This window comes from Pogona vitticeps, chromosome 3 (assembly GCF_051106095.1).
Source record: "Pogona vitticeps strain Pit_001003342236 chromosome 3, PviZW2.1, whole genome shotgun sequence".
NCBI lineage: Eukaryota > Metazoa > Chordata > Lepidosauria > Squamata > Agamidae > Pogona > Pogona vitticeps.
Genome location: NC_135785.1, coordinates 265,920,642 through 265,947,833, shown reverse-complemented (window position 1 = coordinate 265,947,833; position 27,192 = coordinate 265,920,642). Strand labels below are relative to the sequence as shown.

The following is a 27,192-nucleotide window of genomic DNA, read 5'->3' as shown; positions in this document are numbered from 1 at the left end:
GACAAAAATTGTCAAGGGGAACCTTTATCTTTACCTAGGCAAAGAGGCAGGGCAAGGGCACATAGCTGCTTGGGAGCCATGGACACGAGCGAGGCTTCCCGGCCAGATGAGTGGCATCCACGGGAACGAAAACAGCCGCCTAGAGTGCTCTTACAGGCCAGATAGGCTCGGTATAAATCAAATAAATAAATAAATAAATAAATTTGCAGATTTTGTCTCAGAGCATTCTGCCTTTAAAACACGCACGCACGCACGCACACATATATATATTCTTGGAAGCAAGGTTCCTGAAGAGTGGAGGTTTTTAAAAGGGGGAAGAAAGGGGATCAGCATGATGGCAATCTGGGGGAGGTCTGAGAAAGCAGGACTTTGTTAAGCTGTGAGCCACGGTTAGAAAAGAGTGCCGTCATGACCAAGACCCAGCACATGATTTTCAAAAACAAACGAGGCAATCTTGACCTGCCCTCTCTTTTAGCAGAGTCCAAAGTTGGAGAGACGAGGGCAACTAGAACGCCGTGACCTTCCCACCGAGGTGGTCCCTATTTATCTACTTGCATTCTTACATGCTTTCAAAAAGCTAGGCTGGCAGGAGCTGGGACAAGCGAGGGAAGCTCCCTCCATGGCGTGGATTCCATCTTATGACGGCGGGTCTTCTGACCTTGCAGCACAGAGGCTTCTGCGGCTTAACTTGCAGCGCCGCCACCACGTCCCTTTTGTTAAAGGTTAAGAGTGGGAAAGAGAACAAGGCCCTGAGCTGGGGGGCTAGGAAGGAGTAGCTACTGTATCTTTAAATATTGGAAGATGCATCACACGGAAGAGGGTCCACATACAGTATTCTGCCGCTGCAAAGGGCAGAACGGGAAGAAAGAATGGATTTGCATCCTGAGAAAGGGGATTTACCCCGGAACTTCGGGGGGGGGGGGGGACAACAGCAGGACCGAGAAGTGTTGGAAGGGCTTCCTCAGAAGGCGGTGGGCTCGCCCAGGGAGGTGGCTTTCTTGGACGGAGGCGAGACTCGCTGACCCTCGTGGCCCCTTCCAGTTCACGTGCGAATAGGGTGGGGAGAGGAGAAGTGCCCATCAGACGTGAGTGCCCCCCACGCGGAGGCCTCTTCCTTCCAGCCCGGTGGCCAAAGGTGAGGCCGCCTCCCCTTGCAGCAACAACGCCCCCCACAGGCCCCAGGACTTCCCCGCCTGGCCCCACTCCATCTGCGAGCCCTTTTTCGCGGCGGCGTCCAGGCCAGAACTTCGAGTGGCTGAAGACGGATGATAGTCCTGCCTCCCCCCCCCCCCGGAGCCACTGAGGCCTGCTCCGGAAGGGCTGGGAGTGGGGAAGGAGCCCGTGCGGAGGCCGGGGCCGAGTCCAGGGCAGGGCGGGGAAGAAAGGACGGGAGGGGCGGTCCCGACCTTCCCCAACCGGGCGTCGCCGGCGGGATCATTCGGAGGCGAGAGGTAGAAAAGCGGGGCGCGGCTCCTCCTGGTCGCAGGATGATCGGCGGCAGCTGGGTGGGCACGTCCCGAGCCGCCCCTTCCCGGCAGCAGAGCCGCCGTGGGCTAGCGGTCGCGTCGCCCCCTGGCCGCCTCTGCCGGATTCTGGTATCCGGACAGCCCTCGAGCTGCGCGGGATGGTGACCGTCCGGAGCGCCCCCGCGTCGCCCACGGATCGGACGGGGCCCGCCTCGCCTGGCGCCCTGGCGACCCCCGGCCCCGCTCGTCCCTCCTGCAGCGCCACGGCGTCCGCTGCTCCGTCGCCCCCGCCCCCGCCGCCGCTGCCCGCCGGCGCCGACACCACCGGCAGCCCCGGCCGGCCTCCGGCCTCGGCTGGAGACCCGGGCCCCCCTGAGCGGCGGCCCGGCCGGCTGCGGAACTTCAACTGGGACCCCATTCCGGCGGAGCGCATCCGGGGGCGAAGCAATCTCTGGACGGCGGCGGGACGGACGGACGCCTTCCCCCTCGACGTCCACCTCCTGGAGCAGCTTTTCGGCCAGCGGCCCGAGCCGCCCGGAGGAAGCCTACGCGGGCAGCCGGCGGAGCAGGTGAGCCTGGAGACGGAGCTGATGCGCCTGCGGCCGGCGATGGCGGCATCCTTCAGGTGCTTGACGTCAGACCGCGCCGTCGGAAGTCTGAGCGTTTGATGCCTTGGGGCTGGGAAGGAGGGGACGCTGGAAGAAAGTGGGGCGCCCCCGCTCCCGCCCCCACCACGCGGGGCGCGGATCAGAACGTCCCCCTTCCGCGCCCGAATCCCATCCCACGGGCCGGGGTCCGGGCGTCGGACGGAGCGCCGAGTGGAAGCAGCCCGGGCAGCGGAAACGCCCAGCTCTTGGGCGGAGGGGGCGGGGGCTCCGCGGAGGTCTGGCCGCACGGCGCTTCCTTCGGAGTGAGGCGGGTCTGCCCTCGGGGCCTAGGGAAAATCCCTCCTGCCCGGGCGGTGTCCTCTCGGCCCGACTCCTCGGCGCCTCCACCCGTCTCGCCCTTCCCCGCCCGGCCCCTGTCGCCCTTGGACAACCTGGGCCCGTTCCAGGTGTGGCTGTCGGGGCGCAGTCGCTTGGCCCGGCGCGGCTGGCCTGAATCCCCCCCCCCATTCCCCACCCCGCGCGCGCTCCCCCGGGGGCCGCTTTCAAGAGCGCTTCTTCTGAGCAGCAAAGAGCGCGACCTGGGTAGGCAGGTACTGACACACTTGTTTGGGTAGATTAGAATGAGTATGGAGTGGAGGAGGAGGGAGTGGAGATCGTTGGCGATGCAAACAGCACCCCTGTGGTTCATGACATTCGCAGTGCTTCCACAGTGGGCAGTCATTGGAAGGTAGGGAGGCGAGGGAGGCGGCGTTGCAGATTCGCGGGGATGCATTGAGAGGAAGCCCTTCTCAAACACTCCGGCTGCGGTTCTGTCAGTGGAAGACAGGGATGGGGCGCTGTGTGTGTGTGTGTGGGGGGGGAATAAATAAACCAGGGAACCTTCCCAGCTTGCGGAAGGGCGGGCAGGCAGGCGGTGGAGGGGTGTTTCCAGGTCAGTCTGCTTGAAGAGCTTCCCTGGGAGGGGCTGGGGGGGGCTGCCCTCCCCTCCCGCCTGTGATCTGAGATAGAGCCAGCTTTGGTGGAAAACCGGTCAGCATAACCATCATACAGGTGCCTGTTCCAACTACAGAAGAAGTAGGAAGGTGCTATGCAAACATCCAGGACAAAATGGATCACACACCAAAACCTTTTCTGCTGGAATGGAAAAGTAAGAAACAAAGCAGGACCAAGATGGTTGGAGAGGTGGGAGCCCTTGGAGGGAGTCAGAAGTCAATCAGGAGGACAACTCTTAGAAGTCTGTGAAGCCAGTGATCTGTTTGCTGCAAATAAATGCTTCAGGCAGCCCAACAGAAGGTTGTACATGGGGGCATCACCATGTCAGGTCCTGGAGAGAATGCCAGACTCCCTCCCCTCCCCAGAGATTTATCGACCTCCTGGGCAAAGAACAGAAGCCTATGACTCATCTCAAGTGACATTATCCCAGGGAAGGAGGGATCCCAACATGCCCCCCCCCAGCTCTTTCTGCCTGGCCCTCCAGCTTGCTTGTTTTCTGCTGTCACCCTCGAGGCATTTTCCTTCAGACCCGCACTGTTCTTCCTGCTTCAAATGGCACCATCTACTGCTGTCCTTCCGGTCCCTCTCCTACAAAAACAAAACAAAACAAAACAAAAAACAACTAATCAGAAACATAATTTCTTCGGGTCTCCCTGGTTTCTTCTGTCAGCCCATTCTCAGTCTTTGCTAGCCAATGGAGCTCAGGTACCCGAACCACTCAGTTTTTTCATGACCCCCTTTCAATGTTGAATGCTATTTATTTATTTATTTATTTATTTATTTATTTATTTATTTATTTATTTATTTATTTATTTATTTATTTATTTATTTATGAAAGGAAGATCAGGGAGATGGATGCAGGATGGCCTGCTGTGCACAAAAAAGGGGGGGGCAAGAAAAGGAGAGTAAAAAGCCTGGTATTTTTGCATCAAGGATGCAAAGTGTTTTGTATAGTACTGTATTTTTCTGTGTATAAGACAATATATATCTTTTAAATCTTTAGACTGAAAACCGAGGGTCGTCTTATACACGGAAGTAAGCTGAGGAGAGAACAAAAACAAGTGGAGGGGAAAGGGATCAAAGCGATTGTGCAGCCGTGGGATTGCTTTGATCCCTTTCCCCCTCCACTTGCTAAGCCCTGCTTAGATTTTTCATTAGAAAAGTGGGTGTGTTTGTGTGTTCTTATATATGGGGACATCTTATACACAGAAAAATATGATAATCCTTTCTAGAGGCTCCACCCATCAAATCAAGCTTCTCCAAGTGGCTTCCAACGTTGCTGGTAAGGTTGATGCTTGGGGCAGAAGCCTTCCTGGTTGCTCTGACTTGTTGCCTCTCTGCTCCTGCACAATGACTGGGATGAAAGTGTTTGGCCACAGCATGAAGAACTTCATCAGGATGTCTTTGAACTGAATTGGAAGGGCGAGGGAGATGCAAACAGAGAGTTAAATATAGATGCAGTCTTACTCACAATAAGAGGAACAGACCACAAAGTTCTAATGAGGGTCTATGATAACGTTAATAGTAATATTCACAAAAATGTACAAAGAAAAGCAGACCACAAATCACACAATCTCCAGTGTCTACATACAAATGGGAGGAGTATGGGAAACAAACAAGAAGAACTTGACATTTTCATTCAGGAGGGCAAATATGACTTGATAGAAATAACTGAAACTTGGTGGGATGATTCCCGTGACTGGAATATAGCAACTAAAGGATATAAATTGTTTGAAAAGAATAGAGAGAATAGAAAGGGAGGTAGAGTTTCAGTACTGTATATATAAAAATAACCATTCCTGCACAAAAATGCAGGAGGAGGAGATTGGATGTCCCATTGAAAACACCTGGATCAATCTGGTTGGAGCAAAAAACAAAAGGGACGTGGTAGTTGGAGTCTACTAATGGCCGCCCAATCAAGGAAAGCTAGCAGATGAAACTTTTGAAAAATAAACTGCAAGAATGTCAAAGAGACATGAGGTAGTGGTGATGGGAGATTTCAGTTATCCAGAAATACATTGGGAGGCAAATTCTGCAAAATATGGTCCTTCCAAGAAATTCCTGGCTTGTGTTTGTTCCTACAAAAAGTGGAGAAAGAAACTAGAGGACTAGCTACCCTTCTTTTGATTCTAACTAACAGAGATGACTTAGTAGAGGAAGTGGAAATAAGGGGAACTCTGAGTACGAATGATCCAAGTTCTACTAGAATTCTTGATTGCAAAGGAAACCAAAGCAGAGTGCAGCTACACACACATGCTTGATTTTCGAAAAGCCAATTTTAATAATCTCAGAACAAGGATAAGGAAGGTCCCATGGCAGGAGATCCTAACAGGAAAAGGAGTCCAAGAAGGGTGGGCGCTTCCAAAAAATAAGAAATTCTAAAGGCACAACTACAAACAATCCCAACAAGAAGAAAAAGGGGGAGAGGTAGCAAAAAAGCCCAGCGTGGCTTCAGAAAAGGCTCAGGGAGGACCTGAAAACAAAAAGGGACATGTATAGGAAAGTGGAAAGAAGGGCAGGTCACCAAGGAAGAGTACAGACAAGCAGCAAGAAAATGGAGGGATGACATTACGAGAGCAAAAGCTGAGAATGAGCTGAGGTTAGCTAGAGACACTAAAAGCAATAAAAAAGCATTATTCAAGTATGTGCAAAGCAAAAGAGAAAGAAAATAAATAGTGGCTCATGTACCCAATGGAGATGGAAAAGGATAACAAAGAAAAGGCAGAGGTGCTCAATTCCTCTTTTAGCCTAGTCTTTTGCCAAAGGACAGATGATGTCCCTCCAAACAACTCTGAAGTGCAGGTAGAGGGGAGAAGATTGCAGCTGGAAATTGATAAACCGGTCACCAAGGAACACCTTATCACCTTGAATGAGTTCAAATCTCTAGGGCTGGGTGAACAGCGTCCAAGGAATAGGCTGATGAACTTTCAGAACCACTCTCCCTTTTCTTGAATGTTGCCCCTATCTTTCAAAAGGCCAAAAAAAAGAGGAACCTGGGAACCTCGGGTCAGTCAGCCTCACATCAATTCCAGGGAAAATTCTGAAACATCTAGAAAACAGTGCAGTAATAACTAGATAATAAATAGTAATAACAGTAATCAGTAGAAGATCTTGGACTGCATTGTGATTAATTGAAAAGCATAATAACTTGTAGTTGCAAAAAAAAAAAGTGAAGTTGCAAGAATCAGTGAAGAGATATTGACACCTAGAAAACAAGGCAGCAATAACTAGAAGCCAACACGGATTTATCAAGAACAAATCCTGCCAAACTAATTTGATCTCATTTTTTGATCAGATAACTTCCCTGATAGACCAGGTAATGCTGTAGGCGAACTATATCTTGACTTCAACAAAGTTTTTGACAAAGTGACCTATGATATCCTGATTAGCAAGCTAACTAGGTGTGGGCTGGATAGATCAAGTGTCAGGTGGACACACAATTGGCTACAGAATCATACTCGGAGGGTTATGATTAATGGGTCCTTCTCTAACTGGGAGGAGGTAACAAGTGGGGTGCCCCAAGGCTCAGTCCTGGGCCCGGCGCTCTTCAATATTTTTATTAATGACTTGGATGAGGGAGGGCAGGGAATGCCTGTCAGATTTGCAGATGGTACAAGATTGAGTGGAATACCTAATACCCTAATAGACAGAAACAAAATTCAAAATGATCTTGATAGAGCACTGGGTCGAAAGCAACAGAATGAAATTTAACATGGATAAGTGCAAAGTATTGCACCTCAGAAAAAGAAACCAATTGCACAGTTACAAGATGGGGGAGACGTGGCTCAATAAAACTACGAGCAAGAAGGATCTTGGAATGGTCATAGATCACAAGCTGAATATGAGCTAACAGTGTGATGTGGCTACCAAAAATGCAAATGCTATTTTAGTCAGGCACATGGAATGTTTGGACAACGACCCCTGGCTTTTCTGATGACCTGCAGGAAATAGACCATGTACCCAAGACAGCTATCATCGACATGGAACTGGGTAGACTGAAGATGGACATTGTTGCCCTGCAAAAGACGAGATTGCCAGACTCGGGGGTCTGTCAAAGAAAAAAAATTCTCATTCTTCTGGCAGGGAAAACCATTGAATGAGACCAGGGAATATAGTGTTGGCTTCGCGGTTAGAAATGCTCTGCTGAGATCCATTGTCCTACCTACTGTGGGGAGTGAAAGAATCCTGTCTCTGCCGCTCCACTCATCAGTAGCACTGGTCACCCTTATTAGTGCACATTCACCAACACTGTCGTCTACAGCAGATGTCAAAGACAAATTCTCTGACGACCTGGCAGCTACTATCAAAAAAATCCTGGAGAGAGACTCGCTGTTCATTCTTGGAGACTTTAACGCTAGAGTTGGTGCTGATCACACTTCTTGGCCCACTTCTCTAGGCTGTTTTGGCACTGGGAAGAAGAACGAAAATGGCCAATACTTGCTGGAGTTTTGCTGTTATTATGGTCTTTGTGTCACTAACACTTTCTTTAATACGAAGTTTCGACACAGAGTCTCTTGGAGACATCCAAGATCGAAGCATTGGCTTCAGCTCGATTTGATCCTCACTAGATGCTCTAGCCTTCCCAATACAGTATTACGATCATACACAGTTATCAGGGTGCAGATTGTGATCCTGATCACTCCCCAGGTGTGCAGCAAACTGTGAATAAAGAGATTGTATCACACACAAAAAATGAAGGAAGACCTCGTATTGACATCAGCAAGACTCACGATCAGAGAAAAGTGGAGGCATTTGCTCAAGCGCTTGAGGAAACCCTTCCAGGCCCGGCTGATGCACCTGAACAGGTGTGATCATCCAGGACCGAGCACAACAGATGGAATTCTGGGTGCAGCACTTCTCTGAGCTATAGTCTAGGGAGAATGTAATAACCGAAGAGGCGTTAAAGAATGAGTGCCTGCCTGTCTTGGAAGAGCTGGACAGCGAACCAACTTTAGCAGAAATAAAAGCAGCCTTGCACTCCCTCGCCTCCAGCAAGGCACCTGGGAAGGATAACATCCCTGTTGAAGTGCTGAAGTGCTGTAAAGAGATCATCACCACTGAGTTGTATAAAATCTTTTGTCTTTGCTGGAGGGAAGGTGGAGTACCACAGGACACGAAGGATGCAAACATTGCTTGTTCTGGGTTTTTCAGGCTCTTTGGCCGTGTTCTGAAGGTTGTTCTTCCTGACATTTCGCCAGTCTCTGTGGCCGGCATCTTCAGAGGACAGCAACCTGTGCTCTGGTGTAGTTGGCAGGAGTGCTGTCCTCTGAAGATGCCGGCCACAGAGACTAGGCGAAATGTCAGGAAGAACAACCTTCAGAACATGGCCAAAGAGCCTGAAAAACCCAGAACAACCATTAGATCCCGGCCGTGAAAGCCTTCGCGAATATATTGATGCAAACATTGTCACATTTTACAAGAACAAAGGAAACAGGCATCTCTCTTCTCAGTGTTGTAGGGAAGCTGCTTGCCTGTGTTGTGCTGAAGAGACTCCAGGTGCTTGCAGACAAGAGTCTATCCAGAATCACAGTGTGGATTTCAAGTTAATAGATCCACCACTGACATGGTATTCTCCCTCAGACAGTTGCAGGAGAAATGTAGGGAACAACAGCCACTCTTTGTGGCCTTCATAGATCTTACAAAGGTCTTTGATTTGGTTAGCAGGGATGGCCTTCTTAAAATACTTCCCAAGATTGGATGCCTACCTCAACTCCTTAACATCATCAGGTCCTTTCATGAGGGAATGAAGGCCACTGTAGTTTTTGATGGCTCAACATCGGATCCCTTTTACATCCGAAGCGGAGTGAAACAGGGCTGTGTCCTCGCGCCGACTCTGTTTGGGATCTTCTTTGCTGTCATGCTGAAGCATGCTTTTGGAACTGCAACAGACGATGTCTGTCTTCAGACTAGATCAGATGGAAAGCTGTTTAATCTCTTTAGGTTGAGAGCAAGGATCAAAGTCCAGCTGAAATGCATGCAGGACTTCGCTAATGATGCAGCTGTTGTTGCCCATTCTGCTGAAGTCCTCCAACAACTCATGAATCATTTTAACAAGGCCTGCCAAGACTTTGTGGACTAACAATCAGCCTGAAGAAAACACAAGTCATGAGCCAGGGCGTGGACTCACCTCCCTCTATTACCATCTCCACACAAGAATTGGAGGTTGTTCATGATTTTGTTGACCTTGGCTCAATGATCTCTGACACTCTCTCCCTAGATTAACGCATTGGCAAAGCAGCTACCATGTTTTCTAGACTCAGAAAGAGAGTATGACAAATAGAGTAATAATATACCAAGATCCAGGTCTATAGAGCCTGTGTCCTGAGCACACTCCTGTACTGCAGTGAGTCCTGGACCCTTTGTGCATGGCAGGAGAGGAAGCTGAACATGTTCCATATTTGTTATCTCCGACACATTTTTGGTATCACCTGGCAGGACAAAGTTCCAGATAGAGTAGTCCTAGAATGAGCTGGAATTTTTAGCATGTATATATTACTGAAATAGCAACATCTACGTTGGCACGGGCATGTCGTGAGAATGGCTGACAGTCAGATTCCAGAAGATCTCCTGTAAGGAGAATTAGTGCATGGAAAGCGTCCCAGAGGGAGACCCCAGCTGTGATACAAGGATATTTGCGTGGGATCTGAAGGCCTTAGGAATGGACCTCAACAGATGGGAAACCTTGACATCTGAGTGTTCAGCCTGGAGGCAGGTGGTGCATCATGGCCTCTTCCAATTTGAACAGACACTTGTTCAGCAGGCTCAGCCAAAGAGGAAGTCACAAAAGCAGCAAAACTAGGGAGCTGGACAGGGGACAAATTGTATTTGTCTTCAGTGTGGAAGGGATGGTCACTCTCAAATTGGCCTTCTCAGCCACACTAGACGCTGTTCCAAGACCTCTATTCAGAGTATGTTACCATAGTCTCTCACGACTGAAGGATACCTACAAGGGTGGAAAAACACATCAAAACACTGAACCTATTGTAGGTGGAATTCCAGAACAGATTCACTGATGGCCATAAGCATCAAAAGGAAATAAAATGTTTCAGAATTCATTTGAAGTAGCACCAGGAGATGCAAGTAACTTTTTTCAGATAGAGCTTTAAAACACAGGAGCTCATAACTTATGAAGGCAAATACTACATCTCTTTAATATTTGATTGAAAAGTAAAAAGCAGTATAACTCCAAAAGCTTTAAAAGCTTTCTCCAAAACACATGAAATAGTCTCAGGGATCTTATAATAGGAAAGTACAAAATGAAAAGCATTATTTATCTCTAAGCATGTTGTTAACATGCGGATAAAATGTTTTCTCACCCAGCCTTATGCAAAATCCATTTCTGGCTGTCAGTGCCACACTGTTATTTTTCTGCTGTCCTAAAGATATATGCCTAGCGTGAGTTCCATCCTCAGTCACACTCAATGAAAATAAAGCATGTGTCATTCTTTGTTCCCTTCAAATAACTGTGTAATCTCTCCTTATTTATATACCTTGCTCTGTATCAAAAGTAAAAACAAAGTGTTCCCAAGACTTGGACTTCCCAGCCTGTGAAAAGCTCAGATGTTGAAGGTTGCAAGTCCTAACAGGGCTGCCGATCTCAGGTAAAGGTAAAGGTCTCCCTTGACAAATTGTCTAGTTGTGTCTGACTCTAGGGGGAGCTGATTATCCCTGTTTCCAAGCTGTAGAGCTAGTGTTTGTCCGTGGACAGTTTCTGTGGTCACATGGCCAGCCCGACTGGACACGGAACGCTGTGTCCTTTGTGGTGGTACTTATTTATCTACTTGCATTTTTACATGCCTTTCAAATTGCTAGGTTGGCAGGAGCTGGGACAAGTGACGGGAGCTCACTCCGTCACGTGGATTCGATCTTACGACTGCTGGTCTTCCGACCTTGCAGCACAGAGGCTTCTGCGGTTTAACCCGCAGCGCCACCATGTCACTATCTCAAGGTCTGAGCTAAAATTCCCCCTCTTTTGTGCAGGCTAGAATGATGTAATTTACTGACAACACAACACAACAGGGACAGAACAATACATATGCACATTGTATCAGAATATCATATGACTTCATACTCCTTTTTCAAACAATGTTACTTATTGTTCTTTCTCATGGTCTCTGTGAATGCACACAAATGGGTTAATCTGCGCCTGCGCAGGAGCTCTCGGAACTTTCTAGAGCTTAAAAAAGTGATTAGTGGGACGTTCCCCCGTGGACCTCATGCTCTGCCCACCAGGAGGTCCCTCAGTTCCTTTTAGCCACCACTTAGGTCAGACCTTCTCGACAACTAGAGCAACTTTTTTCTTCAATCGCGATTGCCTGTCTTTATTATTCTGCCTTTTCAGGCGTCCATAGTATTCTTCCATTAGCGTTCTCCTGTGAGTCTCTTTCCGTTATCTGCCTTTTTATTTTTTCTTCCTTTTTCCACTACTGTACTTTTGTTTCCCCCCCCCTCCATTCCTGCCTGTTTATGGCCCCTCTGGATCCGTTTAAGCATTGTGTGTCTTGCGCTAACAGGATTCCTTTATCCGATGGCTACAACCACTGCCTTTTCTGTTTGGGGAAACAACATCAGACTCAATCTTGACCTGAGTGCAAGAGGCTTACCAAGCCAGCCCTCAAACTCTGTTTTCAGCATCTTCGCTCCTTCCTCTGGGAAAAGTCCCTTAAACCAGGGGTCCCCAACCCCCAGACCGCAGCCTGGTGCCGCAGAGACAGACCTCCCACCCCCCGCACACACACCCCCCACCCACATGCATGGCCCACCACCCGCATGAATGGTTGCCCTGCCCACCTGTGTGCGTGCCCCTCCCCTCCATGCGTGTGCCCTGCCTGTTCGTGCATGCACGTGAGCGTGCTCTGCCCCTCTGTATATGTGCTCCGCCCCTTTGCGCATTCACGTGAGCATGCTCCGCCCCTTTGTGAGTGCCCCCCCGGCCATGGACCCCACCCCCCATACCAAAACAAATGAGGTATTTCAGTTTTGTAATATAAACTATCTTTACAGAGAAAGTTTCCACAAGAACTTTATATTTTAGGGCACTCCTCTGTACCCTATAAAATCTTTTTTTTTAAATTATTAACACACGGTTTGGGACCACAGTATTTGTTGGAGTGCATTTTCCCAAGGTCACCGACTCGCTCACTCCACCAGATCCTCCCAGGCAGTACTCCTCTGGGTGGCCACCCTGAAGAATGCCAAGAAGTCCCCTACGAGAGGTTAGGCCTTCTTTGTGGTGGCACCAGCATTTGGGACCAGTTCCCGGTGGAGCTCCCTCCCTCCCAGCATTCAGAAGGTTTCCGAAGATGTTGCTTTACAGAGGCACCTTCTAAAACATCCCAGCCTGATTTTTCTGCCTCTTTCCCTGCCTTCTATTTAGAATTTATGCCTCTTGTTGCATCTGGTCTTATTAGTTAATGAGATTTATTTTTAATTTTATTGTTTGTCCTGCTTTATTATTTTGCTGGGGCAATATACAAATCTAATGAATGAATGAATGAATGAATGAATGAATGAATGAATGAATGAATGAATGAATGATTTGATATGCACAAATCAGTGGGGCAATATACAAATCTAATGAATGAATGAATGAATGATTTGATATTTAGGTGACACCATCTTATTGGCAGAAAGCAGTTATGACTTGAAATGACTTTTAGGGAAAATGCAAGAAGAAAATGCCAAAGCAGGACTGCACCTGAATGTTAAGATAAAAATCATGGCAACAGAAGAACTGTAGTCAGCTTTATGACGCTGACAGTGAAGAAACTAGACAGATAGATGTTGTACACCTGGGATCAGGTGTACAGGTGTAAAGGGCGACAGCAGCCAAGAAATCCGAAGAAGACCTGAGCGTAGGAAGGACGGCAAGGAACGAACTAGGAAGGACCATCAAGTGTAAGGATGTATCAGTGGAAACTGAAGGCCAAAATCATCCACAGCAGAGCACCGTCCCTCTATCACGTCCCAAACCTCCTAGTAGCTAAAACAGACGCAATAAAGCAACGTGGAGACAGGGGAGAGCTCACTGTTGCCATCCAGAGAAAGACTGTTGCTTAATGGGTCAAGAAGGGGAGGGGCGGCCAGGGTTACTACCCAGCCGCCTTGGGTCCCTTTAAGGAGAGAGATGGAGCAAAAACATGTTAAATGTATGTATGTATGTATGTATGTATGTATGTATGTATGTATGTATGTATGTATGTATGTATGTATGTATGTATGTATGTATTTCTTTCTTTCTTTCTTTCTTTCTTTCTTTCTTTCTTTCTTTCTTTCTTTCTTTCTTTATTTATTTATTTATTTATTTATTTATTTATTTATTTATTTATTTATTTATTTATTTATTTAACTTATATGCTGCCCACACTACCCAAACGTCTCTGGGCGGCTTTTAACATTTAAAATACAATGAAAAGACAAAACAATTAAAATGCAATTAAAATATATACTCTAAAAAGTGCCATCGGATCCAGAGCTAATATTACTGTATTTCAATAAAAAGCCTTCTGGAACAGGAAGGTTTTGACCTGGCGCCAAAATGTCATCAGCGTCGGCGCCAGACGAATCTCAGTTATTTAAAATGATTTAAAAGTACTGAATGAGTAAACACTTCCTCTCAGGTGGCTATGCTGACTTGTTAATTAATTCAAATGCAAGGCTTGATTGACGGCTGTGTGTGTGTGTGTGTGTGTGTGTGTGTGTGTGTGTGTGTGTGTGTGTGAGAGAGAGAGAGAGAGAGAGAGAGAGAGAGGTAGGTGGTGCTGAGAACCCTGCACCTGCACAGCCCTGCGGCTGGATTTTGCCCTTTTGCCTGTCCTCTTGGGTGCAGGTCTTCCTCCTGGATGCCAAGAAAATCCTGAACCTGGGCATATTCCTGAAGCAGCTGAAGAGGTGAGGCGGAGGGCGGGCTGGCTGGCTGGTGGGGCTGGGGAGATGCGAGGGGGATGTGCTTGGGGGCGAAAAGGTGCTGGTGGTGGTGAGTCCGCCCTCCCCGTCCCCAAGCTGAGGACGTTTCTGGCTTTCTTTCCAGGCCTGTGCAAGGGATTGTTGCTGACATCCAGGAAGGGGCAGGTACCCCCTATGGGGCCGAGAAGCTGCAGGAGCTGACCAAACTGCTGCCAGATGCGGAGGAGGTGATGTTGCGGGGGGGGGGGGAAGAGGAAGAAGAAGAGGAGGAGGAAGGGGGCTGAGCTCCCTGTGACTCAAGGGCGATGCTCAAGGGCTAGCAGAGCAGGCGGTGGCCTCCATCACTGGAGGGTTTGAAGCACAGGGCAGGTGGCCGTCTCTCTCTGCCTTGAACTGGCCACATCCTCCACCGAGGCTGGACTGGGTGACCCTGGGGACGGGGGGGTGTCTTCCAGCTGCCCGGTTCCGCCCTCGAGTGGTGCCTGCGTTTTCTGTTTCCGAAGGTCAAGAGGCTGAAGGCATTCCAGGGCAGCCAAAGCCGGCTCTCGGAGGCAGAGGTCTTTGCTCTGCTCCTGGTCCGCGTGCCCAGGTGAGGGCCTGGGGGGGCCCTGGGGGGGAAGGCCTGCTGGGCATCCTTGTATTCCCAGCCACTCTGCCATCACCCCTCTCTTTCCCCAGCTATGCCAGTCGCCTGGAGCTCTTGGTCTTCAAGGAGGAATTCTTCCCACGGCTGAGCACCTTGCAGTCAGCCATTCAGATCCTGACGGAAGCCGCGCTAGGTGTGCTGGTCGGTCGCGGGGGGGGGGGGCGATCCTGGCCAGTTGGGGAAGAGCAGAGTTTGGGGAGGGGGTTGCTTTTCCTTCCACACTGTGACGTTACCTGCAGGAGAAGGTCTCCAGCCTCCTTTCAGGCACCTGGGGGCTGGCATAACTGGCCCCCTCTGGGCCGAGCCACATCCTGGCCCCAGGAGAAGAGTGGAGAGGAATGGAGGGAGGGGCTGCTGAAGGATTGGGGGGGGCTTTCTGGGGCAATGGAGCCCTCGGTTGGCTAGAACGGTCTCTCCACATGTGCGCATCTCCCATTGGGATGGGAGTCAGAGGCAGTGGGCTGGGGGTCCATCCACCAACCCTCCTTCACCTCCCCGCTTCCACATCCCCCCCCCAGAGCTTTTGGACTGTGAAGAGCTGCACGACCTGATCCGTCTGGTGCTGAAGGCAGGGAACTACCTGAACCAGGTGTGGTACCTGGGTGGTGGGCTGGGGGTGGAGGAACCCAAGGGGTTGTTGTCCTAAGCGGCATCTGGCATCAGACTATCAGATCCTCTGGGCAGGGCTCAGCCCTCTCCTGCTGCCGACACATTGGAGGGGGGGGAGAGGGGATACCTCTCCATATGACGGGAGGGCAGCCTCCGATTCCTGGCGTGGTTGCGGGAGAGCAATCCCCAGGTGCCTCTTGAGCACTCTGTGGACGCAGAACAGTGAAGACGGTCAAGGGGGCCATTCTTGGGGTTGGAGGCAGGAGGCTCCCTTTAACCTTTGGCTCCCCCACCCCACCCCACCCCCTCGATCTGCAGGGTGGCTATGCAGGCTCTGCCCTCGGCTTCCGTGTGCCCTCACTGCTCAGGCTGGCAGACACCAAAGCAAACCGGCCCGGCATGGATCTCCTGCAGTTTGTGGCCCTGGTAAGCGGGGCAAGGGCGGAAGGGGGAAGAGCTGTGCCGGCGTGTGCACGCGCACATTGATTGAGAAGGCTTCTAGCTTTGGCACTTTTTAATTCTATGCTTACCCCAAGGTGGGTTTTTGCCTAGAGCAACATACCCGGGACTCGGCCTCGCTGGTTCAGGTCAGACTCAGTCCTGGCCGGCCCTTGTCCATCTGCTATTCTCGGCCAGCTGCTTTGTATCCTTCCTGACCAGGGATTTGGACCCGGGGGTTTTCTCATGGCACCGCAGCTGTCTGGTCCTGCAGAAGCATTGCTTTGCTCCCTTGGGTGCCAACGGGTCCCCTGCTCTAGGGAGCTCCCCTGGCATTCCAGAAAATGAGGGGCTCTGCGGGAGGATGGTCTTAGGAGTGCTGCCGCCTAAGGTTTCTCAGAGTTGTGTGCCACTGAACCCTGAGCATGTCTTCCAGAAAGAAAGAAAAAAGAGTTAGTTGTCCCCTTCCCCACTTCTTCCCTACCCCCACTCCCACCCTGGCCACCTCAGCGGTGTTGGCCTCTTCTCTGGAATGCCTTGCTGCTGGCAGGGCAGCTTCTGGTGGCCGGTTCATCTGCCCTTCATGGGCAACACTCCTCTCCAAAGAAAGAGGGGTGAAGGTCCAGCGAGGGGCTACCCCAAGAAGATCAAAGCGTGGTCCTTGTGCGGCCGTGGTCTTCCCATAGAAGGCCGCAGAGAGTCTGTGTTCCAGAGATGGGAACAAAATTCAAAAAGAGGCTTGAGCACTGGGCTAAAAACAACAGAATGAATTTTAACAGGGGTAAGTGCAAAGTTGTACACCTAAAGTCGGGGTGGGTGGGTGGCCTAAATGCACAGTTACAGGTTGAGGAATACTTGGCTCAGTAGTACTACAAGTGAGGAGGCTCTTGGGAATAATGGATCGCAAGCTGAATATGAGCCAACAGTGTGATGTGGCTACAAAAAAAGCAAATGCAATGTTAGGAAGCTTTAACGGAAGTCTAGTTTCCAAATCCCGCGAGGTGCTGGTCCCCCCTCTATTCAGCACTGGTGAGGCCTCACCTTGAGTCTTGTGTCCAGTTCTGGACACCACACTTCAGGAAGGATGCCAACAAGCTCAGAAGAGGGCAACAAAGATGATTTGGGGGCTGGAAACAAAGCCCTGTGAGGAAAGACTAGTTAGTTCTGGGAAAAGGAGACTTGAGGGGAGATAGAACTTTTCAAAGACTTGGAAGGTTGTCATAGAGAGTAGGAGCAGGATCTGTTCTCGATCGTCCCAGAGTGCAGGACACATAATAATGGGCTCAAGTTAAAGGGAGCCAGATTTCGGTTGAATCTCAGGAAAAACCTCCTAAGTGTTACAGCAGTATGACAGTAGAATCAGTGACCTCAGGTGGTGTTGGTGAGCGCTCCAGCACTGGAGGCATTGAAGAAGAACTTAGGGCATCACCTGGCAGATCTGCTTTGATCATATTCCTGCGTTGAGCAGGGGGTTGGACTGGATGGCCTCACAGACCCCTTCCCAGCTCCAGGACTCCAGGATGCTATGATCCAATTCCAGTTCCCCCCCCCCTCCATTCCACCATTGACAACATCTTTGACTGCTTTGCCCTGCCAGCTGTCTGAGCAGAGGAGGAGGGCAGAGTGGACTGGGGGGTGTGTGTGACCCGTTCATCTCTTTCCTCGCCTGGCAGGAGGCAGAGAAGATGGACCCAAACCTTCTGCATTTCCCCAGCAAACTCCAGCATGTTGGACCAGCTTCACGGTAAACGGGACAACCTGTGCTCCCACCCCTGCTCCTTGGCCAAAGGTCGGCCTGCGAGGGGTGGGTGGACCCCTGCCCACTTCTTTGGCAGCCAGCAGGCATCCTGGTTCGGCTTTTTGCCCTTGACCACCGATGGCCGCAGGTGGCTCTGGGGCTCAGGTTTTAGGCCGAACAGAGGGGAAACGGTAGTCCTCTTGGGATGCAGAAAACAGAATGCTCTTTATTCCAGCATTAAATGCATGACACACTTTGGCGTATTGTCAGGCAATTTATACTGGAATGAAGAGCATTCTATTTTCTGCATCCCAGGACCAATGTTTCCCCCCCTTTTTTGACCTAATATTTCAGTAGATGCACCAGTTCTGTTGGTCTTTTTCTGGAGCGAAGGTGGCACCACGGGGGGCGGGGGCGGGCACTCTGCAGGGAACTGCAGAGCGCTTCTTGAGGGAGGGGGCAGTCCTGGGCTTGGCCTCCCTCAAGGCCCTTGTTTTCCCCCTCTCCAGGATTGTGGACCAGGAGGTGACGGTGGAGCTGCAGAGCCTGGCAGAGCGTTTGCTGGGGGCCCAGGCGGGGGTCCGGGCCTTGGGCCTGGAGGCCCAGATGGAGCCCTTCTTGCAGGGGGCTGAGGCCGAGCTGGGGGCCGCCAGAACCGCTTGGGAGGGGCTTCAGCACGCCACGGCCACGCTGGCGGACTTCCTCTGTGAGGACCTGGAGACCTTCAGCTTGCCCGGGTGCTGCGGAGTCCTCCTCGGCTTTGGGGAGCGTTTCGTTGCGGCTGTCCAGGTAACCCATCCCTCAAAGCAGGCCTGAACCGCCTGTGCGCTGCCTCCCACCTACACGCGCATGCGTGGTGTTTCCCCAAAGATACAGGGAGGGTTCCTGGTTTTCAGGCAAGCTAAAAGCTCCTTCTCTTCTCCCCCCCCCCCCAAAAAAGGTTCAGAGAAGCAGGAAGTGGTCTGCTTTGGGGTCTTGCCACCTGTTTGCCTTGGGGTGTCTCGTGGGGAAGGACGGCCACCCCATGCTGGAATTCCTGCTGGCTGGGCAGAAATCCCTGGCTCAGTCCTGATGTTTGACCACAGGGAGCGATTCTTTGCCTAGATTGTGGGAGAGGCCGGTCGCTGACCCTTTTTAGGAGCAGGTCTGGTCCTTCACCTCCTGCTTCATCTCTCCAACCCCTACCCCCTACCCCCCTGCGCAGGAAAACAGGGCTCGGGCGGCAGCAGCGCAGCGGCGGCAGCAGCGCCAAGAGGAGCACGAGCGGGAGAAGCAGAAGCGGCGCTCCATCGCCACCTGCTCGTCCCGCGACCCCGGCCTCCAGGACGTGGAGCTGGACCGCCTCTTCTTCCAACCGCTGGCCCGCTCTGGCCGACGCAGCCGCACGCACCGGGAGCCCCAGCCCATTGCCGAGAGTCCCCAGGCCAGGGAGCGCCCCTCGCCCCTCAGCCGGCGCCACACGCTCCCCGTGCTGCCCGCCGGCCCCGAACCCCCTGCGCTGGAGCTGATGGCCCCAGGGCCCGCCGAGGCCCCCCCCTCGGACCTCCTCCAGCCCCCGGCCCCCTCCTCCTCCTCCGGGTCCCGCAAGAAGGGGGCTGGAGGGCTCCTGGGAGGAGGAGGAGGAGGAGGAGGAGGAGGAGGCCTGAGGGCCTGGCTGAGGTCCCCGGCCCCCAGCCCCACCTCCCCGGAGGGACCCAGCGGCTCCCGCTTCTCTGGCCTCTTCTCCAAGAAGACCCTTCCGGAGGCACCCGAGACCCCCACGTCCCCTCAGGCCTCCCCCAAGGACGTCTCGGCCCTGGTGGGCTTTTTCCGTCGCCTGAGCCTTGGCGAAAAGCCTCGATCCACCTCCCAGACCTGAATCCCTTGGCAGTGGGGCAGGGGAGAGTGGACTCCTCTGGAGGTAGGCAGCTCCCCACCCAACCCCACCCCGAAGGCTCTCTGTCCGGCCTTGGCCCTCGGACGTCTCCCCTCTGGCCGCTCTTGGTGGGTCTGGGGGGCAACGGACACCCTCCCCTTCCTGGGGGAAGGTGGGATGATGACCTTGCCCATCCACTGCAGAAGGCCAGGAGAATGGGCCCCTTATGGAGGCCTGTGTGGTGCGCTAGAAGGGGGTCCTGTTGGCCATTTTAATCCCCCCCCCCCCGCTTTTTAAAGTGTTTCTGTTCATGTGTCTCAATAAACCTCTGAGGAACCACTCCCGGTGGTGTGCGGTCCCTTGTGAACCCTGGCAATGTGGTGGTGGTGGTGGTGCCGCTGCTGGGCCCTCGGGAGTGGAAGGTGGAGAGTCCTGGCGTTTGGCCCCCTGGGGCCCAAGGTGGCGCCTCCTCTGGGAGGGGAGAGGCCTTGCACCCCCCCCCCCGGGTGGTGGGGCTGAGGAGGGCTTTTCTTCTTCCCCCTCCCCTGGAGGCCTGCAAACATGGCCTCCCTTCTCTCTGCCCCAAGGAACACCCTCCAAAGGGGGAAAAGCGCTGAGTGGGTGGAGACGCCTCTGCCTTTCGGCATCCGTCCCGCCGGGGCCCAGAGGGTTCCAGAGCTTTTCAGCGGGGATGGCGAGGTCGCACGTGTACCCTGAAAGGTGCGCCAGATATTTTGCCCGCTGGTGTTGCCTTGAACTGTGCTGGCCCTCTGACTCTGGCCCTGAACACAGAAGAGGGCCCCCCCTTCCTAGCAATGAGTGTTAGAGCATTCAGGGTGGGGTGGGTGGGGGGTCTGGTCGGCAGCCCTGTGGCGGGCCAGCCTGGCCTTGCCCTCAGAGGTAGCCATGCTTAAAAACAGTGTTCCTCGAAGGCCATGCTTCTTCTCCACCTTGAGCAATGTGGGCGCTCGTGGAAACCCGGGCTGCCACAGTGGGGTGGGGGGGGCGGGGGGGCAGAGGTTTCTGGGAACTGCAGCCTAAGAAGCCTCCTAAGGTTGGGAACCACGGCTCAGAGGGGAGGGGTCCTGAGAAGGCAAAGGGCACATCAGCGGTCAGCCTGATTAGCTTCCTTTGGAGCAGCAAAGGACATGTCCTTGGGACTTCGCAAGATCATGCTTTCATACTTGGCCAACAGCAGGCTGGGGTGCTGGTGAAGCCCCCTCTCCCCCCCCCACGCTTGCCATAGCTGTCCCTGTACTTGAGGACAGCCGAAGGATGCAGGGGTGGGTGGGGGGGCCCTCCTGTCAGGGTTTGTCCGCTGTTTCCTTCTGGGTCCAGCCAGATGCTCTTTGGTGGGAAGGACACGCCTCTATGTGTCTATGCTTCTGTCCCCAACCCCACAGCCACTGGATCTGGGGCCTTGGGGAGTGGCCCCGTAAGAGCATGGGGGGTATTTCCCCCTCCCAGCTTCCCTTGCTACTAGCTGCCTGAAAGGAAAAAGAAAAAGAGACCCTGGTCTCCCTCGCAGGGGTGGTAGGTGGGCTTATTCTGGGTTTCAGCCAGAATAAGCCCCCTCCCCTTGAAGGCGCTGCAAAGGCTTCGCTGGCAAAGGGCAGCGATGGGCCAGATCTTCATTTTGTTAATGCACGGGGTGGGTCACGGGCCACCCTTGTATCCAGGGCTCTCACAACAGTGGACATATACCTGTGAAGATTCTCCGTTCTCCAGGTGAGGTTATCTGGAAGTTGACTCATGGCAACTAGACATCTTTCCTATTAGGTTGAAACAGGACCACACACCAGAAAAACCACTGTTAAGACCCATGACAAGGGGTGGAGAAGGACTGCAGAGGTGGGGTTTTCACTCCCCCCCCCCCAATTGTCCATCTAAGGAGCCTATTCAGACCAGGGGGAAGTGACACCAACCTGGAGGAGGTATCACCAAATCTCCTCAGACCGAAGAAGCTACCTGGACGAGTAGCCAAACGTTTCAACTTAATAGGAGAGACTCCAGTTGCCATGACTCAACTTCCAGATAATAGTGAACATAGTTAGACCATGGGGTACAAAGACCTCTTTGTAAAGATCCAGCTGGAACAAAGAAAGGGCCACAAACCTCCACGGGTTACTCCCAGCTTGCCTTCTTCTTCTGGGACCCGTTTTCTTTTCTTTTTAATAAATTTATTAAACAAACATCCGACCTAAACAACATAAACCTAACACCAAAATAAAACACAATTACATAATATACCAGTGCCACCATCACCCTCAGATCTAGCATTAATAATACAGTGGTGCCTCGCTTAATGATTGCCTCGGTAAACGACGAAACCGCTTCACGACGACATTTTTGTGATCTCTTTCGATGGTCTAAATAGGGTTTTTTCGCGTTGCAATGTTCGTTGCTTTGGGAACCGATTCTTCGCTAAATGATGTTTTTTTAACAGCTGATTGGCGGTTTCAAAATGGCTGCCAGGTAATTAAAATGGCTCCCCGCTGTGTATAGGGAAGGATTCCCCGCTTTACAGGCAGCAAAAATGGACGCCCCTATGGAGGATCTTCACTGGACGGTGAGTTTTCAGCCCATTGGAACGCATTGAACCGGTTTCAATGCATTTCAATGGGCTTTTTTTGTTTTGCAAGACAATGTTTTTGTAAGACAGCGATTTTCGCGGAATGAATTAACATTGTCTTGTGGGGCACCACTGTATTTTAAATTTCATTCAGTCCATTTTCTCTCCAAAACTTCTTTCTTCCCTCGGTATGTACCCCTTCCCTCTCCGAAATACATATTCCAAGAATACACTCCATATTTTCTTAAAATCATTATTTTTATAGGATCTTCTTATTTTCATATCACATGTCAGTTTATCATTAATTCCCATATCCCATAGTTCTCTATACCATTCCTCTAAATTTAGTTGGTTATCATTCTGCCAGTTTCTTGCAAAATTTAACCTCACTGCCATAATCATTATTACTATTAAGTCCTTATTTTCTTTCAACAATTGATCGTTCTTAACCAAATTCAATAAAGCCATTGATGGTTGTTGTGAGCCGCCCAGAGACCTTTGGGTAGAGTGGGCGGCATATAAATAAAATAAATCAAATAAATCAAATCAAATTTAATTCAGTTATTTCCCTTATTTGTTTAAAAATTTGGTTCCATTCCTGCTTTCTTACTTCACATGAGCACCACATATGTATATATGTCCCCTTCTCTTTTTTACACCTCCAGTATAGTGATGATACATTTTTATTTACATATTATATTCAGTTTTACTGGTATTAAATACCATCTCCATATTACTTTATAACAATTTCCCTTTATCCTTACAAACATGTTCTTCATAATTCTTTGGTCCCACATTTTATCCCATTCCTCTCCTATTACTTCTTTATCCAAATCATATTGCCACTGTGGTTTTAATCCTTGTGTATCCTGTTAGGCCTGAATTAATAATTTATATATTTGACATACAGTTCTCTTTCTGTCTTTTCCTCTAATTTCAATCTTTTTTCAATAATCTCTTCAAATTTTGTCATTTTTCTACTTTTCCTTTCCTTACTATTCCATTCCCTTGTCCACCTTTCTATTTGAATCATATTGAACCAAGAAATCGCCTCTCCTCCCAAGATCTCTTTTATATTTCCTTTATCTCTCATCTTCTCCATCCAGTCTTTTATCCTATTTATCCCTTTCTTTGTTAATATATTCTTATGAGTTTTTTAAAGAGTTTCTGGAAAATTCTTTAAATCCACCACCTGGGATATAGGAGAGATCGATGGGCTTAGAATGCCTCTAAACTTTTTCCAATTTTCTAACATATTTTTAAGGAAAGGGTTAGTAATCTTTTAAATCTTTTCTCCAATTTTTTCTTTAAACAATATACTTTCAATTCTTACTTCCTTATCCTGCATTTCTACTACTGTCCAAATTAAATTTTTATTACCTTTAATAATATCTGGAATATGTTTGACCTGATTTGCTGTATAATATAATTTTAAACTGGGTGATCAAAGACCTCCCTCTTTTGTGTTACATACTATCATTTCTTATTAATCCTCACTCGTTTATTTCCATTGCGATGCAACCGAGGGTGTCTATCTCCGGACTAGATCAGACGGAAAGCTCTTTAATCTCTCTAGATTGAGAGCGAAGACCAAAGTCCAACTGAAATGCATGCGGGACTTCCTCTTCGCAGACGATGCAGCCATCGTTGCCCACTCTGCTGAAGACCTCCAACAACTCATGAATCGTTTCAGCAAGGCCTGCCAAGACTTTGGACTAACAATCAGCCTGAAGAAAACACAAGTCATGGGCCAGGGCGTGGACTCACCTCGCTCTATTACCATCTCCACACAAGAATTGGAGGTTGTTCATGACTTTGTATACCTTGGCTCAACCATCTCTGACACCCTCTCTCTGGATGACGATCTGGATAAACGCATTGGCAAAGCAGCTACCATGTTCTCTAGACTCACAAAGAGAGTATGGCTCAATAAGAAGCTGACGACACATACCAAGATCCAGGTCTATAGAGCCTGTGTCCTAAGCACATTCCTGTACTGCAGTGAGTCCTGGACCCTTTGTGCATGGCAGGAGAGGAAGCTGAACACGTTCCATAGTCGTTGCCTCCAACGGATTTTTGGTATCACCTGGCAGGACAAAGTCCCAAACAGAGTAGTCCTAGAACGAGCTGGGATTTTCAGCATGAATACATTACTGAAACAGCGACGTCTACGTTGGCTTGGGCACGTCGTGAGAATGGCTGATGGTTGGATTCCAAAGTATCTCCTGTATGGAGAATTAGTGCAGGGAAATCACCCCAGAGGGAGACCACAGCTGCTATACAAGGACGTCTGCAAGCGAGATCTGAAGGCCTTAGGAATGGACCTCAACAGATGGGAAACCCTGACATCTGACCGTTCAGCCTGGAGGCAGACATTGCATCACGGCCTCTCCCAATTTGAAGAGACCCTTGCCCAGCAGGCTGAGGCAAAGAGGAAGTCACAAAAGCAGCAAAACCAGGGAGCTGGACAGGGGACAGATTGGATTTGTCTTCAGTGTGGAAGGGATTGTCACTCTCGAATTGGCCTCCTCAGCCACACTAGACGCTGTTCCAAGTCCTCCATACAGAGCACGTTACCATAGTCTTTCGAGACTGAAGGATGCCTAACTAACAGTTTGTCCTTTTCTGCTATTCTTTCAGTTGTTTTTCTGTAATCTTTATAGAAAGCATCCAAAATATAAAATTTAATTTAGAAATAATTTTCATTTTGCACTCTACCAAACCAAGAAATCTTTAATTTCTGATAATCTTTTATCCTTCCAGTTATCTCTTTTTTCACTCTATCTAGATTTATTTTAATTATATCCTGTAAATTCCAAGTACAGTGGACCCTTGACTTACAGACGGCTTGACTTACAGACTTTTTGAGTTACAGACTTCTCTGGCCGCAAAATTTAGGTTTGACTTGCAGCCTGAGAATTGACTTACAGACCAGAAAAAAACCAAAATGGAACAAAAACGGCCTGTTACGGGATTAATCGGTTTTCAATGCACTGTAGGTCAATGGAGACTTGACCTACAGACTTTTTGACTTGAGAACCGCCTTCCAATACGGATTAAGTTCTCAAGTCAAGACCCCACTGTAATATTAATCCCTAAATATTTAATAACATTTCCTATTTTACCTTCAAATATTTTCATTCTTTTCTCCTCATCCAAGTGGTTTAATAATAAACATTCTGACTTTCCCCAATTTACTTTTAACCCCGTTATATACTCTCAAATTTCTCCAAATGTGATTTAAGCCATTCTGTTGTTTCTATTGGATTTTTAACTATTAGTAATGCGTCATCAGCAAACAAGTTTATTTTACCATTTTCTTTATGTTCTCTCCCTACAATCTGTTTATCTAATTATCTGTGCCAATAATTCTATTATCATTGTAAATAATACTGGAGATAAGAGGCAACCTTGTCTTGTATCTCGGCCTAGGTATATTGTCTCAGTTATTCCATCATTAACTATAGCTGTATTCTGTGATTATAATTGGTGAATTATCTGCCTAAAATTAGGTCCAAACCCTAGATATTTAATTAATGTCTTTAATTATCCCATTCCATTGAATCAAATGCTTTAAATATGTCTAATGATAGTACTCTGGCCTTAGAGTTAGTTTCTTTAGCTAAATGCATTAAATTAAGTACCCTTCTCATTAAATCTGACATTTGTCTGCCTTGTATAAATCCATTTGGTCTTTTTCAATATAACTCCCCTTAAAGTTATTTAATCTCTTTGCCATTGTTGCAGTGAATATATTAGCTTCTTGATTTATCAGTGATATGAGTCTATATGCTTCCATATTTATTGGATTTTTATCTGGTTTCAATATTAAAACAATGACCCTTTCCATGATTGTGGGATTTCTTCTCCCATTAATATCTTGTTAAATAACACTTTTAACTTGGTATAAGAATCTTTTTAAATACTTTATAATATTCTGGACCTAATCCATCTGTTCCGGAGGTCTTTCCTGTCTTTAAGTTATTTATAATATCCTCTATTTCTTTATCAGTATTTAACTGTTCCATTTTATTTTTATCATCATCTAACAATTGTTTTTATATAATCTTCAATTTTCATTATAGAAGGATTTTTACTAGTATATAAAGTTTTATAAAATGTTTGAAATACTTCCAATTTCTCCTTCATTTTGTTACATCTTTTCCCATTCAAATCTTGTATTGGTCCTATATTTTATTCTTTTACAGATGATGCTTTAGCTAATAACTTGGAGTTCTTGTTACTAAATTAAAAAAAAATATCTCTTTTTGGATAAATTAAGTTTGTACCTTTTCGGGATGAATCCCTTCCAGTTCCTTCCTCTTTGCTGGTAATTCTATTATAGCTTTCTTATCTCTAGTTCTTATAACTATTTTTTAAAATTCCTTTATATTATCTTCTAAGTGGGACCCTTTTTCACCGCCAGCAGAGTCAATAAACGGCGGAGGGGGTGTCCGCAGAGACGGGTTAAACGCCACCAGCTCAGGTCGGTGTGTGGATGGTTGGGAGCCGGTGTTCTCGCCCCCCCCCCGCGGCCCTCGTTCTTCGGCCAGGTATAAGCCCCTCTTGACGGCCCTCCTCTCCCCTCCCCCTTCCACCTCCCCGCCCCCCCCCCCGCTCTTTGGGAGAGCCACCAAACTTGGCCAGGTCGTCGTCACGCGTCTTTTGTAAGCAACTTGAAAAGCCCTGAACCCGGACCCCCGAGGGACCCCCCCAAGGGCTCGTCTCCTTTCACGGCAAGAAAGGCAGAGGGGAGGCGACGCGCGTCCCGTCCATGCCTGCCTGCCTTGCCTGCCTTCCCTTCCCTTCCTTGTACTCCGCCTTTCTCCGACTAGAGGGGCCCCGGAGCCGCTCGCCTTGCGCGGCCGCCCCCCCCTTTCTCTCCGGGACTTGTGCGCCGGGCGGGAGGGCGCTTGCCCGGGTGGGGCTGCCAGGTCGCTTGTCGGCTGAGGGCCGGACTTCTCTGGCGGGGTGAAAGAGGGAGGGCGCCGGAGAGCGTGGGCCCGGCCGGGGCGCAAAGGGCCCCGAAGAGGGTCTGTCGGGCCCGTCGCCAGCGCCGCCGAGGGGCGCCCCGCGGAGCCCCCGCTCCCGCCTGACGTTTCTTCCGGGAGAGGAGCGGGCGTTTCTCCGCGGCCCCTCCGTCCACTTCCCTTTGGGGCCGGCGAAGGCACCTTGGGAGGCCCCTCGGGAAGCCCTCGACGGACCGGCTGGCCGACGGGGCGGCGCTCGCTCGCTCGCGGGAGCCGGGTTCCCTCCACCCATCCACCCGCCCGTCAGGGCACTGCTCCGTCCGGCTGCGCTTTGGGGCCTGCGCCGAAGCACGGACTCCTCCTGCCGGAACGCCCGCCCCGCGCTTGGCTCG

General features: G+C 49.9%; 1 protein-coding gene across 1 annotated transcript; it reads left to right on the top strand.

The window, feature by feature from the left end:
- Nucleotides 1–1,286: 1,286 nt before the first annotated feature.
- LOC140705555 (FH2 domain-containing protein 1) lies at nucleotides 1,287–19,598 on the top strand. Its single transcript, XM_072993302.2, has 10 exons — nucleotides 1,287–2,035; nucleotides 13,896–13,957; nucleotides 14,097–14,199; nucleotides 14,476–14,561; nucleotides 14,651–14,751; nucleotides 15,137–15,207; nucleotides 15,546–15,653; nucleotides 17,339–17,409; nucleotides 17,913–18,192; nucleotides 18,608–19,598. Exons 1-10 carry the CDS (start codon nucleotides 1,625–1,627, stop codon nucleotides 19,259–19,261), a joined length of 1,947 nt encoding a protein of 648 aa, XP_072849403.2. The 5' UTR covers nucleotides 1,287–1,624; the 3' UTR covers nucleotides 19,262–19,598.
- Nucleotides 19,599–27,192: the final 7,594 nt, after the last annotated feature.

Excerpts from the sequence above, each read along its gene's own strand:
- LOC140705555 (XM_072993302.2), top strand. The coding sequence starts at position 1,625 with ATGGTGACCGTCCGGAGCGCCCCCGCGTCGCCCACGGATCGGACGGGG. Across the intron at positions 14,752-15,136 it reads CCTGACGGAAGCCGCGCTAG|AGCTTTTGGACTGTGAAGAG; the intron begins GTGTGCTGGTCG and ends TCCCCCCCCCAG. Across the intron at positions 15,654-17,338 it reads TCCTGCAGTTTGTGGCCCTG|GAGGCAGAGAAGATGGACCC; the intron begins GTAAGCGGGGCA and ends CTCGCCTGGCAG.